The 15743-nt window shown below is 41.0% G+C and overlaps 2 protein-coding genes and 1 long non-coding RNA gene across 6 annotated transcripts in view; 2 read left to right on the top strand and 1 right to left on the bottom strand.

Annotated features, from left to right (window-relative positions):
* dagla (diacylglycerol lipase, alpha) overlaps positions 1-6992 on the bottom strand; it is a 52092-nt gene extending 45100 nt beyond the window's left edge. For all 4 annotated transcript variants that reach the window (XM_015953130.3, XM_015953128.3, XM_070555028.1 and 1 more), the window contains exon 1: positions 6791-6992. The gene's annotated coding sequence lies outside the window, so the exon portion shown is untranslated. The remainder of the gene's footprint in view (positions 1-6790) is intronic.
* A 730-nt stretch (positions 6993-7722) lies between these two features.
* Positions 7723-11467, top strand: LOC107381450 (uncharacterized). The gene is made up of 3 exons (XR_001572460.3): positions 7723-7858; positions 10515-10636; positions 11330-11467. It is a non-coding gene; the product is annotated as an uncharacterized lncRNA (long non-coding RNA).
* Positions 11468-14447: 2980 nt separating this feature from the next.
* Positions 14448-15584, top strand: polr2l (RNA polymerase II, I and III subunit L). The gene is made up of 3 exons (XM_015953134.3): positions 14448-14586; positions 14969-15073; positions 15343-15584. Exons 2-3 carry the CDS (start codon positions 14979-14981, stop codon positions 15449-15451), a joined length of 204 nt encoding a protein of 67 aa, XP_015808620.1. The 5' UTR covers positions 14448-14586; positions 14969-14978; the 3' UTR covers positions 15452-15584.
* Positions 15585-15743: the final 159 nt, after the last annotated feature.

The following is a 15743-nucleotide window of genomic DNA, read 5'->3' on the forward strand; positions in this document are numbered from 1 at the left end:
ACAACTAATGGGACTTTAACTTTGACTTTAACAAGCAGAGTTCAATCCTTGCTATAATATTTGCATCTTAAGAAATATGGAACACCTACATAAATCTTTTTATAATTACAGAATTACACCCAGAGGACTGCTAGCCAGAGCAACTTTGAAAATGTTAATGACCCTTGTCAACACTTGTGAACTGGTATTTTTAGAGTTATATCAAACACGAAGATGCACAGATAGCCGGGAGCCATTACCCCATATTTTCACTGCTGCTGTGAGCTACTGCATACTTTATGAGTGCACGCGTTTGAGCTCATTTCTAATATTGAGGCATTTTAAGAGACAGGGAAATTTTTGTTTCAAGCTCAGCATTTTATATGAGACTACATAAAGGGATTTTTTAAAAACTGGATTCAAGCTAAATAAAATGTAATGATTAAAAAAAGGCTAAATGGCTGACTATTTACTGAACCTCTCTCGCTATATCCAACACATTGTGTGTACTAGTTAAGATGATTTCTAACTAAATGAAAGTCCAAGTGATCTCCGGCTCTCACTGGAGCAGTTCGCAGCAGAGTGTGAAGCAGCTGGGATGAGAATCAGCTCCTCTAAATCTGAGACCATGGTCTTCAGTCGGGAAAGGGTAGAATGCCTTCTCTGGGTTAAGGATGAGGTCCTGGCTTAAGTGGAGGAGTTTGAGTATCTTGGAGTGTTGTTCGGGAGTGAGGGAAAGATGGCGCGCGAGATCAACAGGTGGATTGGTGCTGCATCTGCAGTGATGTGGACGTTATATCGATCTGTCGTAGTGAAGAGAGAGCTGAGCCAGAAGGCAAAGCTCTCGATTTACCGATCAATCTACGTTCCATCCCTCACCTATGGTCACAAGCTTTGGGAAGTGACCAAAAGAATGAGATTACGGACACTAGCGACCAAAATGAGTTTTCTCCGTCGGGTGTCTGGGCTCTCCCTTAGAGATAGGACGAGAAGCTCCACATCGAGAGGAGCCAGTTGAGGTGGCTCGGGCATCTAGTTAGGATGCCTCTTGGATGAGGTTTTCTGGTAGGGCTAGGGGTAAATGATTATTTTTAAAACGATTATTCTAACAGTTATTTTATCGAATAGTTGACTATTCTAATGAATATTTAGACAATTAATCTAATTACTATTTTTCTATTGCAGTTAATAAAAACCAAAAAAAATATCTAATAAATTCCTCAAAAAAATTGATAAATTGTTACTGTGTGAGAATAAACACTACAGGCCTTCCATTTTGTATAACACTGCTTTTATTGTGTTGCAATTGGTTATGTTCTGGTGACGTAGAACTTGGGAGTGCAGGCTGCTGCCTGAGAGGTGGCTGGAGACAGAGTATTTCCATGCTGCTTTGTTTTGGTCACTTATGTGCGTGAGGTGAGTGGTGTTACGACCCTTCCTGGGGAGTTTGGCTCGTGTGCAAAAAGGAAGGGACAATAACACGGGATTTAAAAGTTAAAATGATGATCAGGTTTATTTACAACTACAAAAAAAAAATCTTTCCATCCACAGGTTGGGAATAATAAAACTAATTCTGCCTGTGGGGAATTAAAACAAAAGTACAAATAAGTAGGGATGTCCCACTGGGCAAAGATTACAGGGTTCTGGACCAAAATAAGGATCTCCAAAGGTCCAAACTCTAAACTGGGTGGTTAAACCAAACTCAAGGTGATATGTTAAACTAAACCGAAAACCCACAACACTCTAAATGTAATAAAAGGGAGATCTACAGCGCAAAAAAAAGATTAACTTTAAACCAAAACGTAACAGCTTATCCAAACGCAAGAAGCTGTTAGCGAAAATGCGAACCGTAGCTTTACCAACGTTAAGTTCAAGTTACCAAGTTTAAATAAACCAAAAATACCAGCATGGAGGAGAGACTGCTACCACCAAAACAGCTCTCCTAATGTCTGAAAGAAGCTCCTTTATGAAGGGCGAAACGCTCCCGGTGATTTTCTACATCTGCGGTAGAGACGAAGCAGCGCATCTGACCCCGGAACTTGTTGTCCGTTGCCGGGAGACGAAGGCGGGCAAAACAGGAAAGGAATCTAGTAGCGGACGGACATTGTTCTGGGTCTTCGGTATTTAGTGGAGATGTTAGTGAAGGCAGAGAAGAGGGCGAACTAGAGGAAAAACAGGCAGTTTCCTCCTCTATTTACAAACTCCTGGGGATGCAACAAGTGGGCGTGGTGCGTCGACTACCGGATCTGACGTCGACGAATTTTTAGAATCGAGCCGTCGACGTCATCGAGGCTTCGCTACAGCCCTATTTTCTGGGCATGTCCAACTGGGAGAAGACCTAAAGGAAGACCCAGGACATGCTGGAGAGACTATATCTTACAGCTGGTCAGGAAACGCCTCAAGATTCCCCCTGAGGAGCTGGCCCAAGTGGCTGGGGAAAGGGAAGTCTGGGCCTCCCTGCTTAGGCTAGTGCCCCCGCGACCAGACCCCAGATGAGCAGCTGAAAATGGATCAATGGATGAATGTATAATAGTATTGGTGGGTTTCAACTGTATCTTTTCTAAATAAATGACTTAAGTATCTCTATCTGCTCATGTCTAAAAAAAAAAAAAAAATCTCTCTCTCTCTCTCTCTCTCTCTCTCTCTCTCTCTCTCTCTCTCTCTCTCTCTCTCTCTCTCTCTCTCTCTCTCTCTCTCTCTCTCTCTCTCTCTCTCTCTCTCTCTCTCTCTCTCTCTCTCTCTCTCTCTCTCTCTCTCTCTCTCTCTCTCTCTCTCTCTCTCTCTCTCTCTCTCTCTCTCTCTCTCTCTCTCTCTCTCTCTCTCTCTCTCTCTCTCTCTCTCTCTCTCTCTCTCTCTCTCTCTCTCTCTCTCTCTCTCTCTCTCTCTCTCTCTCTCTCTCTCTCTCTCTCTCTCTCTCTCTCTCGTTTTGTTTAACTGTGTGGGGAAAATGCCAGCAACATCAGGAAAAAAATCTGTTTAATTAAAATAATTTTTTTAAAAGTTGTGCCTGGTTCTAGTATTTCATATTTCCTAGTTCCTACTGCATGAGTTCAGATGTATTACTTCATGCACTTAAATATTAATGTTCTGATTGTATTGACAAACTTGTTCTGTAATAGTTCCTTTATTTGATCAAAAATATTTAATCTCAATTCTGAGGCTGCTCTGTAATTAGTTTTCAAATAAACAATACACATAGCAACTTCTGATCAATCCATATCAATTTCAGATTTAAAATAATGTATTGTTGTAAACCACACCCACACATTTCCAAATAAGAAATAAGAGGTGCATTCATCTGTGTATCTCCTTTGATCCAGTGACATTTTCAGCACCAGAACAAAGAAGCAAAGAAATCGATTCCTGAGGTTGTTAGTAATTTTATTTATTAGGTGCATCTGACCTGTTCTATTTTTCTCTGAAATGAGATCAAATCAGTGCTTCTATGGGTTGTCTCCTCTCTGCACTAGAAAATTTACTTTATTATAATGTTCACTGTAATGCATCTTGACATTCTTAACAAATAAATTAAATCAAAGATATTGGTCAATAATGCCAAATATGTACATTTGTGTTTCAGTCATGTTTATACTGGCTTAAAAATACTTCATTATAATTAGCAGGGATGTAGAACGTTTTTAATAGGGCCAGCCCAGTAATGATCTTGGACCAAAATAAAGGGGGCAGAAAGCCAAATAAAGGGGGGCAAAAGGAGATGTTTTTCCAGACGCCAAGAAAAATTAAATGCCAAATTCCCCCTGCAAAGTGTGTCACTGAGAGTTTAAAACAAAAATTATTCTTGTGCAAATATTGGTGTAGGTGTATTCACCTTTAATACTAGTTATTAAAATGCAGCAGTTGCTGGATTGGTGCAATTCAAAGTGGAGTGCAAAACAATATTAACATAAAGGTGAGACGTGTCATAATTCCACCAACACAGCTGGATAAATTCCAAGGGGAACACTGTTCCATCTTAAAAAAAAACTCCCACCCACTGCATTCCACTGTGGAGATGATGGACAGCTCCTTCAGAGGCAGACTTGAGACATCCCAGATGTAAAACAGAATGCTACCATAGGTCATTCATCCCCTCTGCAATAAGAGTGTATAACTTCTCAGTGAAAGCTGTACTTGCATTATCCTAGTATACAATAACATCAATGCAATACTCAGAAGGTGATCAATACTTGTGCAACACCTGATTTACATAGTACGTCTGTGTCCCTTAAAGTATGCTGCATAGTTCTGGAACCCAAGTTACATTTTTTCAGTAGTTTTTTTAATAAGTCAAAGGGTACAATGATAGCTTACTGCCTATGTGTATATACATGTATCTTTGTTATTATAGTTCTTCAAATGATTCTCTATACAGGGCAGGGGAGGGACTTAGGAGAAAATTGAAATATTAAAGATTATTTACTTTTTTAAATAAAATTGGGTCAGATGGTCAAAATCAAACATTTTTAAAGCTATTCTACATTTAAATCTTACGGACCGTGCCTTTAAGTGTTGGTGCCGCTGAAACAAGTGACGTGAATTTCCCCACTGTGGGATCAACAAAGTCTATATTCAAAAGTTATACTTAGAAGTGCAATAGGGTAATCGCGAGGTCTGCATCCAATTTGAATCATTTATTTTTGTCGAACATTCTTTTCCTCCGTTTAGCTTCATCAGATAAAAGGTTTTCTTTGGCCTAGTCCACACGTAGCCGGGTTTTTTTTTTTAAACGAATATCCGCCCCTCCAAAAACTTGCATTCACACCACCTCGTTTAAAAAAAAACTCTGTCCACACGTACCCGGATAAATACGTTGTTAAGGACATGCCAGACTTGTAGGCGGCAGTACTTCCCCCGTTCTTAACCTCGTCCTTCGTCTGTGGTCTTCCGCAAGGAGCAGTAATTCCGCTTGCAAAAACAAACAAGCAAAAAGCGCTTGGACAATTGATAAAGCGAGCGCAGCTCTGAGGGCTAGCGGCTAGTGTAAACACAGGTCGCACACGTGACGTCAGCATTTTTTTGTCGCGGAAAGTGACGTTGCGGACCTTAAAACTCCGGTTTTGTCTGTCCACACGCAGACACCCAAAACGGAGAAAACGCAGATCTTCACTTTGGCCGGAGTTTTTAAAAAGATCCGTTTTCGTGTGAAAAAACTCCATTTTCGTGTGGATGACAGGCCAAAATGTAGAAAAATATCTACGTTTTGGCAGATCCCCGGCTACGTGTGGACAGGGCCTTTGGCTCATGGCTCGTAAATTCTGAGGTGTACACATGGATTGCTATAAAGTGTTGATGCTTCTTGCGAGATACGCGACTTTGTGTGACTTCAGGGCAGCGGTTCGGAGAGACTCAAGTTGCAAATGTAGCATCTTCCCAAAAGGAGCGGAAAAAGCCAAGTGACTTTTCATTCACCTTGCAAAGGGTCGTTTTAGCACATACTGGCTACAGAAAATGATTTTCAAGTATGAAAAAGGTACTTAGTACGCCTTTAAAACACAGCTGAGCTCCATCTGTCTACATTAAACTCCTTCATTCATGATAAAGCACCAAAGAATGGAGCCCACTTAGACACAGCTGGATGGTTGGAAAGGAAGCTTGATATCATCTAACAGTTCTGATCATTTATATTAGTGCAAAGGAAATTACTATAAATTAAATGGCTATCAGGTTTTGTGTGTGTGTGAATGACAAAAATGTACTGTCCCTATCAAGATCCCAGTTCTCTTGTTGGATTAGAAGACAGAATAAGTCTAATACGACTTAAAGTCAGTGTCTGTATATCTGAATTTGGCATTCTGCAGAAATGAAATAATTTCTTTTTAAATTGTAGAAAGCTTTTAGAATAGCCTGTTTGGAAAAGCAGACATCAGTTCTGAAAGATGAGCTAAAACTACTGACAGTAAGGACATTTACAAAGTCCCTCAAATTAATCAAGCTCGTGCAGTTATACTAACCTTTACCAAGCTGTAGATTTCACATTTTATGCCAATTTTTTCACACTTATTATGAAATTCTAGATGGAAGAAAGTGGCTAGAATTTCCACAACCCAGAGAGCTTCATCTGAGGCTAACTGCTACACCCTAAGTGCATAAGGAACACTCCTTCCTCCCAGCAGCTGTTACGCTCTATAACCATCACAACTACCAACAAAACCCAACCTCTGCATTCCTGCTGCTTTTTGTTATTTTCACAGTTTCTACTGTCATTCTACCTGCACACCGTACTTTAAATGTTGTAAAGGTAATTCGATCTTTCAAAACACTTTTACACATATCATGTATTGCTGTGAGTGTGCTCTTTCACCAACATGTTCCCACTGAATGACAATAAAATAATTCCTATTCTATTCTAAAATGATACATGAACATGCAATGTCAGATCTGCTCTGAAATGTTTGAGACTGGAGTGGTTTTAGGACAGCAGAAACACTTTCACTAAGATTAGCATTGAAACACGTATCTGTATCTCCAAACTGAGGTTTTTGAAAGGTTCATCTACCAGAAACACTCTTCAAAAGACCCTGAAAGGCTAAAAAGCCTGTTCGTTACGTATTGTGGCGGATGGAGAACACGCTCAGGTTAAGGTTAACTGCAGACTTGAGGGTGATGTGAGCAAAAGCATCCTAACGCGTGAATCCAACAAGTCAAACAGCTGTAATGCTCTGCTCATTCATTTAGGACCGCTGCTTTAGGTGGGCCTCATCACAGAACTGTGTCAGCTGTGGAACGTGAATTAAAAGCTGGGTCACGCTGTTCTTCTTGTGTGTGTGTGTGTGCGCGCAGCCAGCATCCTCACCCGGTAGCTGCTGCTCACCTGTATTTTGACGATGCCTTGCCGAGAGCCACTGCATCGGTTCCGCTCTCCTTCCCATTTCTTCACGGATGTCCGTCCACCCGCCTCGGCCCCGCTTTCCCCGACGCCGAATCGGGGTCGGGCGGATGAATCCTCGAATGCCTCAACGTTTGAATTAAAATAACCGTCCAGACGTCATTACAACAGAAAGATGAATGGACACCGACAGACCATAGCCTCCTCGGTTATCTGTCGGTTCAGGCTGGTTACCTTCAACAGCGGCACCGATCACACGGACGTTAGTGAGCGCTGGGAAGTGACAGCTCGGCTTCTCCGCTTTTAACTGCAACACGTCTTCGGCTGTGACTCCTCAGAGCGGAGCTCATTCCCGTTTCCTTCCGTCACAGCCAGCGCATGACGAATAGGACAGAAGATAGTAAGTCCCTCGTGTTTCACGACCGAAAAAGCGGGCTGTTTGGGTTTTCACGGTGTAGTCGAGCGTACCGCTGACCGGAAAACTCCCGAATCCCGATGCGGACACCAGCTACAGCGAAGCGAAGGCAGCATTTTACGACAATCGTGCCCATCCCCTGGGACATTTTCTCACCGAAAAATTACGTACGAGTGAGCTATTCCCTCTTCCGCAGAGAACTACGCAAAAACCGTAAATGTCTCGCATGCGTACACCTGAATCGCTTTTCTAAATGAAAGTCTGCTTGGGAATTTATGCGGAGAAAGGGCGCTACTGGTGGTTTGTGAATATCAATCAGGCATGGAAAACTGATTCAAAGAGGGTAGTGTTCTGAGATGTTGCCCCTCCCAAGTGTGACGTTATCCAGAAAGACTCCGCTGGAGTGACGACATTTTTTTTCTCGTTGTTTTTGTAGTCTATTTTTTACGTAGCCTACAGACCATACGCTGTAGTTAAAAGTACTGGATAACATCTGGTTAACATGCTATTTTACTGTTAGCCTGTTGTGTGACGCATGCGCAGATTAGTGCTTAGCAGTGTTTTCTGTCGACGCTCTTTGTTACCACGGTTACGGCACTGAGGCAAGGAAAGCCGGAGTAATAAATCTCCACAGCAAGGTGACACTTTCATTTTCCATTGCCTACTATTGTTTTCACTATTTTAATGTGATGGTGGTTTTAAAGTTTCAAAATGAAAACCAGCCTTTACTTATCTGACTTAGTTCTCCTCGACAAATTGTGTTTTATTTCATTTTTGTACCCTTGATATTCAATTCAAGTTTATTTATATAGCGCCAAATCACGACAAGAGTCGTCTCAAGGCACTTCACATAATAAACATTCCAATTCATGTCAGTTCATTAAGCCAATCAGAAATAATTTTCCTATATAAGGAACCCAGCAAATTGCATCAAGTCACTGACTAGTGTCCGAGTCTTTACAGCCATCCTCATACTAAGCAAGCATAAAGCGACAGTGGAGAGGAAAACTCCCTTTTAACAGGAAGAAACCTCCAGAGAATCCCGGCTCAATATAAGTAGCCATCCTCCACGACTCACTGGGGATCAAGGAGACAGAGCGCACGCACGCACGCACGCACGCACGCACACAGAAACTAAGCTATGTTTTTAAAACCCTAAAAACCATCACTAATCACAAAAAATGCGATGCTAAGTCTCTTTATGAGGCCAGTTAGGTCAAATATTGTGTTGAAAATGGACACACATTTTTTTATTATTCAAAAATGTTTGAGCTATCAAACTAGGTTACTATCTTGACATGATTAATGTTCTTTGGAACGTCAAAAGGAGTGGAATCACCTCACAAAACACCAGCTAAATGTTTTTGAAACAGTCTAGTTAATACAAGTTAAACTAACTCCTCATTGAACCGTCACCTTATCGTGGTGGAGGAGTTTGAGTGCCCTCACGGTCCTAGGAGCTATGTTGTCTGGGGCACTTTGTGCCCCTGGTAGTCTCCCATGACAAATTGGTCTTGGGTGAAGGGTGAGACAAAGAACGGTTCAGTGGATCTTTCATGGATGTAAATTCAAAGAGTCTGAGTACCTGGCCCGGAGGGTTACCGGGGTCCCACCCTGGAGCCATACCTGGGGTTGGGGCTTCTTTACCCTTGCTAGGGTGATGGAGGGGTCATGGGAGTTTGCCCAACCAATCCACGTGTTTTGTGGATTTGGAGAAGGCTTATGACCATGTCCCCAGGGGCACCCTGTGGGGGACGCTCCAGGAGTATGGGGCTTTCTGTTAAGGGCCATTCAGTCCCTTTACCAGAGGAGCGTGAGTTTGGTCCGCATAGCCGGTAGTAAGTCGGACCTGTTCCCGGTGAGGGTTGGACTCTGCCAGGGCTGCCCTTTGTCACCGGTTCTGTTCATTACCTTTATGGACAGAATTTCTAGGTGCAGCCGTGGTGTGGAGTGTGTCGAGTTTGGTGGCAGGAGAATCTTGTCTCAACGTTTGCGGATGATGTGGTCCTCCTAGCTTCATCCAGCTCTGACCTTCAGCTCTTGCTGGGTAGGTTCACGGCCGAGTGTGAAGCAGCTGGGATGAGGATCAGCACCTCCAAATCTGAGACCATGGTTCTTGACCGGAAAAGAGTGGCTTGCCAACTCCGGGACGGGGGAGAGGTCCTATACCTCAAGTGGAGGAGTTTAAGTATCTCGGGGTCTTGTTCACGAGTGAGGGTAGGAGGGATCGGGAGATCGACAGGCGGATTGGTTCGGCGTCTGCAGTGATGCGGACGCTGAGCCGATCTGTCGTGGGGAAGAGGGAGCTGAGCCAGAAAGCCAGGCTCTCGATTTACCGGTCGATCTACGTCCCAATCCTCACCTATGGTCATGAGCTTTGGGTAATGACCGAAAGAACGAGATCGCGGATACAAGCGGCCGAAATGAGTTTCCTCCGTAGGGTGGCTGGACTCAGCCTTAGAGATAGGGTGAGGAGCTCGGACATTCGGGAGGGACTCGGAGTAGAACCGCTGCTCCTCCGGATCGAAAGGAGTCAGTTGAGGTGGTTTGGGCATCTGGTTAGGATGCCTCCTGGACGCCTCCCTGGGGAGGTGTTTCGGGCATGTCCTGCCGGCAGGAGGCCCCCGGGTCGACCCAGGACACGTTGGAGAGGTTACATCTCCAATCTGGCCCCGGAACGCCTTGGGGTCCTGCCGGAGGAGCTGGTGGAGATGGCTGGGGAGAGGACGGTCTGGAGTTCCCTAGTTGGGATGCTGCCTCCGCGACCCGGACCTGGATAAGCGGAGGAAGACAACGACGATGATTAACAACTCCACTGTCAGCCAACTGACCAATAAGGTGTGATCTTTCAAGCAGAATAAATTTGGAAATTGGCCTAGCTTTCCATTTACTTTTTTGTAAATCTGTATTTATTTTCAATACTCTCAACTTACTATAATTAACAATCGAATTAATTTTTGTGTGTGCTTCATTTTCTAACAATGGGGTCCTGTGCTCTGCAGAAAAGATATTTTAATCATGAAAGTGGTAATAACTTCTTTTTTTATACAACCTTTCAAAATGATTCTATAACAATGTGGCATCAAACCAAAATAATTAAAAAATAAAATAAAAGATATGTATGTTTTATAAAAGACAATCTAACTGAAATGTGGATTTTGTCTCACTGAATCAATGCTGCCTAAAGCTGTAGAAAAAAACCCATCATGGAACATAGTACCCCATTTTAAGTTCCAGATGGTACATCCCAGCCTCCCTTCCTCATGCTCTCCTTCCCCTCCCTCCTATTTTCAGCGTCCTCCATCTCTCCGCTGTCTCTCATTTTCTAATACTGAGGACATTTCCAACTTCCAGAGACAGCTCTGCCTCCTTTACACGTCTGTTATTCTTCTCATCTATGCATAGGTGTTGAAAAGGTAAATAATGTTCATATGTTTCATCCTAGTTTAGAGAATGATTTAAAATAATATATTTGTGTAAATAATGCATCCAGGCTACATTTTGTAACATTCAGGCTACTGGGACAAATCCACTCTACTAAATTAAGCCTCATTTGTTTTCTTGCTTATTTCATCCATCACACTCTTGCTCTCTCCTCCATCTTGCGGCCCATTTCTTGCACATTTAATTATTGAGATATATTAATGGTGGGTGCATGCGCTTAAGTTTAACATCAAGATTAGATCTTTATGTATTTGCATCTGGACCAGGCTCTTCCCGAGGTCAAAGAAATAGAGATTCAAATCTCTTTTGCATTGAAGCTCTAGCATCCATTACTAAATTACCCAATTGTCCTATAAAATAGCTTAGCACAGGAAGCTGCTTTAAATGTAAATCCTACTTCATCTAGCAGTTAAGTCAGAGCAGCTGTGACCAAAATAAATATTTTCATGTCCCTGTGAGCATTTGGAGAGCTCCCATCAATGTCGTCTTTTCCCAAGGTCACATTTATGGCTTCACTGATTCAAGGCTGAGCAAACAGATGGATATCAGGGCCTCATTCATGTTTCAGTCTGTCTATAATCATCAGAGCAGATAACATGACGACTGCGTCTAATTTAGAAGGGTAATCTGTCTACTTCTGTGCTTTTATTTATTTTTCACCTCAGTGAAGCAGCACGCAGCTGACCTTATAACAACTCCTGACCACGCCGCACCTGTGTCTCTGAGTCCATGGAAGCTAAGGCCAAGTCTGGGGCTTCAGCACCCAAGGCAACATCCAAAGCAGAGAAGAAGGAGCCAGCAGCACCATGCAAGGCTGACCCTGCCCCTGCAGCCCCTGAGCCTGAGAACCCCCCCTCCTCCAACGATGGAGGAACAGCAGCTGAATCAGCAGCAGCAGCAGGAAGTGAGGACGCTGCGGCCTCTGGCACAGACTCTCTGGAGCACCTGAAGCCTTTTCTCATCGGTGGCGCTGTTATTGCTGCAGGAGCCATCTTGCTGGGAGCGTTGCTCCTGGCGAGGAGAAATTAAAACCAAATTAGAAGAACGGCTGACTATATGGTTTGGATAAGAGATTGGAAAGACAATATTTTATTTATTTATTGTTTGTTTTTGACCTGATCTCACGTGTAGAGAATCACCCCATTTAAGTTTTTACCAAGGCTGTATATGGAGAATAATTACACTAATAATACATGCATGAAGTCTCAACAGCACAGCATAATGTAAAATTAATTAAAAATATTATAAAAAGACTTATTCCTCAGCTTGATGCCTAAACCTTTTAAACACAACTGTCTGCTTTATTTAGTTTAATCCAGCGTGAGCAAATATTGACCTGAGGTTGCAATATTTGTGCATTCCGACACAGTGAATGAGCTTGGTTAATTTTGTGTAAATATTTCAAAATTATATATCCACTGTGTTCATGATGTTTTTGAGCAATCACAGTTCTCTTACTTTAAAATAGAATATTTGAAAGAGTTGGTGAACGAACAGTCACGTTTATGCATAGCAAAGGATTATGGATCTTTTGTTAAAAGAAACACCTGCACAGGTGGAATTAGATATATTGAGAATAAGTATGAGCATGGGTACAGGCAACAGCTGACCTTCACAGGGCTAATACTGGCCCAGTAATCAACAAGGCCACTACTAATAATGTGGACTAGAGCCTATTTGTGGCAAGAATTTGCAGATTTCCTCAACTTTCCATCATTTTCCAAGTGTGTCAAACTGACATTTGTCATTCTGGAAAGAAAAACCTTTTTATTCAGTTCTGTCACTCAGGAATAAATCAGTGTTCCTGGGTTGATTCTGTGGTGTCACTCGTTACATCTACATTGTACGTTGGTGGCAAAAAAATATGGTAAACCTTTGTATTGAGCAGGGGTCTGCAATCTACAGCTCTGGAGCCAAGTACGGCTCTTTGGAGCTTCCACAATTGCTCTTAATAATGTATTCTAAAAATGGTAAAATACTAATTTAAAAAAATATATATTAATATAATAATGCAGATTCAAGCTACTGTTCTGTATTTTCACAGAATCAATTGCATTCAATTTCCTCAACAGAATTACACTATTTTTATAACTTTCCTGATATACAGAATGATATTCATACAGTTTTTGCAAAAGTTTTATTTCATTTTTCCTAATTTAAAAACTTAATCAAATCCCATAGAGAAGATACTGATAGAAGATAAAACAAGAGTTGTGACTATAATCTAAAAACAAAAAAGTCAGAATCATGATTTCAACCTCAGAATTCTGATTAATTTTTAGACATTTCTCAAAAATTCATTGTCTGTTTTCTGAAAGCCCTGTAACAGTGTGGGAAACAGCTCTTTGGATAGTAAAGGTTGCAGACCTCTGGTGAAGAGTAACAAAGACAAACTCATTGGGTTTAAAATAAACCAAAACATTATTAAACACTGAAATATGACACGTTCTGGGACAAAAGAAGAAGTTGGTTTGCGTGTTTATTCTAACCTCTATATGGGTTTGAAAGCCCACAGCCAGTCAGCCACTAGAATTGAGTCAATTTTTATGCCACTCTGTGTGTTTTCAAAGTCACCCACCAAAAATATGTAATGAAAGCATTTATAATAGCATAAAAGTAGTACTCATACTTCACTGAAAGGGGGAAAAGAATTTGTTACTGCACAAACACACCTGTACAGTGGCTCACTAGCCTTTCAGCTTGCAACTGTAAAACTCATCCGGTTGTCTCTGTTTGGTAGAAAGGTAGTTTTGACAACCAGAATGTATAGCTTCACCATATTTTATACCCCCTAAAAAACTCATAAGAGCATATCACCATCACTAGACAGCTCCTCTGACATGTTCAAAAAGTAGTAAGTCAACACAAAAATAAATTTCACCTTACATTGTACAATACAGTGTACTCTTAAAAAACAAAAGAATATGAAAACTCCTATTTTCATAATTTCAACAGCGTATAAATGCAATAATTCAGGTAGGATTCCTCATTTAGCATATGTGCTGTAGCAAATGAAATTACATAGATGATGTATTACTGTATAATGTTACTGATGGTAATGATAATGACATTTATCATGCTGACTGTAAAGATGACTATGGTGGAAATAATATGTATGTTTTATATTTTAAATATTTTCTTTATGCACCCTCCTCTATGAGTCCAATCATTTAAATGTAAAATATGACAAATCTGAAATTCAATCTTATTAAAGGCAGTGAACCAGTCCTATAGTGAGCATTTCTTTTGTGGATTCATGTTAATATTAATTTGTGTAACTATCTGCATTGGATGAAGATTTTATTTTTGCATGGTACCACCTTCAAAAACATTAGTTTTAATCAACTAATTTAGCTCTTTTCCTTAACATTCTGTCAAGATGGTATATTGAATTGCAATTGCATTTATTAGTTATATCAAGGAAAATGTTAGAGTTTTTAAACTCCTTTATCTGTGGTTACATGGATATTAATACTTTTGCTTCAAAGTTGTTTGTTTTGTAAAAGGAAAAATACATTGTGAGGTGAGTGACTTGACATGTTAGCTAAGTTTGATGGGGAGTACTGCCATTTTTATACGCTCGTTTATGAAGTGAGCTGTGGTCATTATTCAGTAGCAATATTGTGATTCTAATGAATTGTTATTTCACTTTTGCACCACATTTATTAAAACCAAATAGACGAAGACGCTCACACGTTTTCCGTGTCAGTTTCCCCATTTTCGTTTTTTTTTTTTTGGGGGGGGGGGGGGGTCAATTTTGCAAATCACAGGAAACGCTCACCTCTTATTCCGCTTTTATTTTGGCGGATTTTACCCGGAAGTTGTTTTAACGACATAAGGAGTGAGAGAACGCCATCATTATCGTGCTGGAGTTACTTTTACCAAGAAAATAGTACATTCATCTGATCTACAGCCTCAAAAGGTGAAACATATGGTAAAACGTGATAAACTAATGACGTGTGTAAGTTCGTTTAGCGGAATAATTTCAACAGCAGCTAACGCTAGCTGGTGGGCTAGTTACGTAGCGGAATACAGCACTAACCATAAGATTTGATTTCAACCGTCTTTTTTAAGTAATTCGTTTTTGGACTATTGATTAATCCATCTGAAAAAAAAAACTAAATACGTGTTTGCTTTAATCGTTGCAGTGCTAGGTTTTGCTGCATTAACGTTAGCAAAACATGCTCACATGGTGGTCTTACTGCGGTGGTATGCGGAAACGTAAATGTAATTTAAGTTAAACGACTCAACTGTGATTGTTTTACATTGTTTTCAAACATTAACCGGGTTGACTTTTGTTGCAGGTATTTAACGATGATAATCCCTGTGAGGTGCTTCACTTGTGGGAAGATTGTGGGGAACAAATGGGAAGCGTACCTCGGTCTGTTGCAAGCGGAATACACAGAGGGGTGAGAAACAACCACGTCTAGCTTCACGTTTCATGATCTTTTTACGTCCGAAATTGTTCTGGCACGTGTTTGAGTAGCTTTTCTACAAAGGTAGAACATTTCAACATTTGGTCACAATGCAGGCAAGCTAAATAACATTTAAAAAGAAGATTGGGTTTAGATTTGTTTTTAAACCACAATGCCTTTCACCTTTCCTTATGGTTTTCAGCAGTGATTAAAACGTGTTTATGTAACATATCAGGACTGATTTTTGCCATCTCCCTCCCTAGTGATGCTCTTGACGCTCTTGGCTTGAAGAGGTACTGCTGTCGAAGGATGCTTCTTTCTCATGTGGATCTTATTGAGAAATTGCTGAATTATGCTCCGTTGGAAAAATGAATGTTGTGGACTTTGTAGCACCATTATCAGGGTGAATGTGTGTACTATGTAACCTTAAATTACGACCACAGAGAAGAATTTATGGAAACATTTTTCAATTACTGGATTTTTTAAAATAAAATGAATAACCTTGCTTTCTTTCGTCCATGCGTCTACATTTTATGTGGTTGGCAACGACTAGCTCTTCAGATCTTAGCTTTGGAAATTAATGGTTTTAATCGCATAGTTCATTTCATGAGATTGGAAAAATTGATGAATGATTAAATGTCTATTTCCTGTCAATGTGACATAA

This window comes from Nothobranchius furzeri, chromosome 9 (genome assembly GCF_043380555.1).
Source record: "Nothobranchius furzeri strain GRZ-AD chromosome 9, NfurGRZ-RIMD1, whole genome shotgun sequence".
Classification (NCBI taxonomy): domain Eukaryota; kingdom Metazoa; phylum Chordata; class Actinopteri; order Cyprinodontiformes; family Nothobranchiidae; genus Nothobranchius; species Nothobranchius furzeri.

Coding starts and splice junctions, on each gene's coding strand:
- polr2l (XM_015953134.3), top strand. CDS start 14,979: ATGATAATCCCTGTGAGGTGCTTCACTTGTGGGAAGATTGTGGGGAAC. Junction 15,074..15,342: donor CAAGCGGAATACACAGAGGG/GTGAGAAACAAC, acceptor CTCCCTCCCTAG/TGATGCTCTTGACGCTCTTG.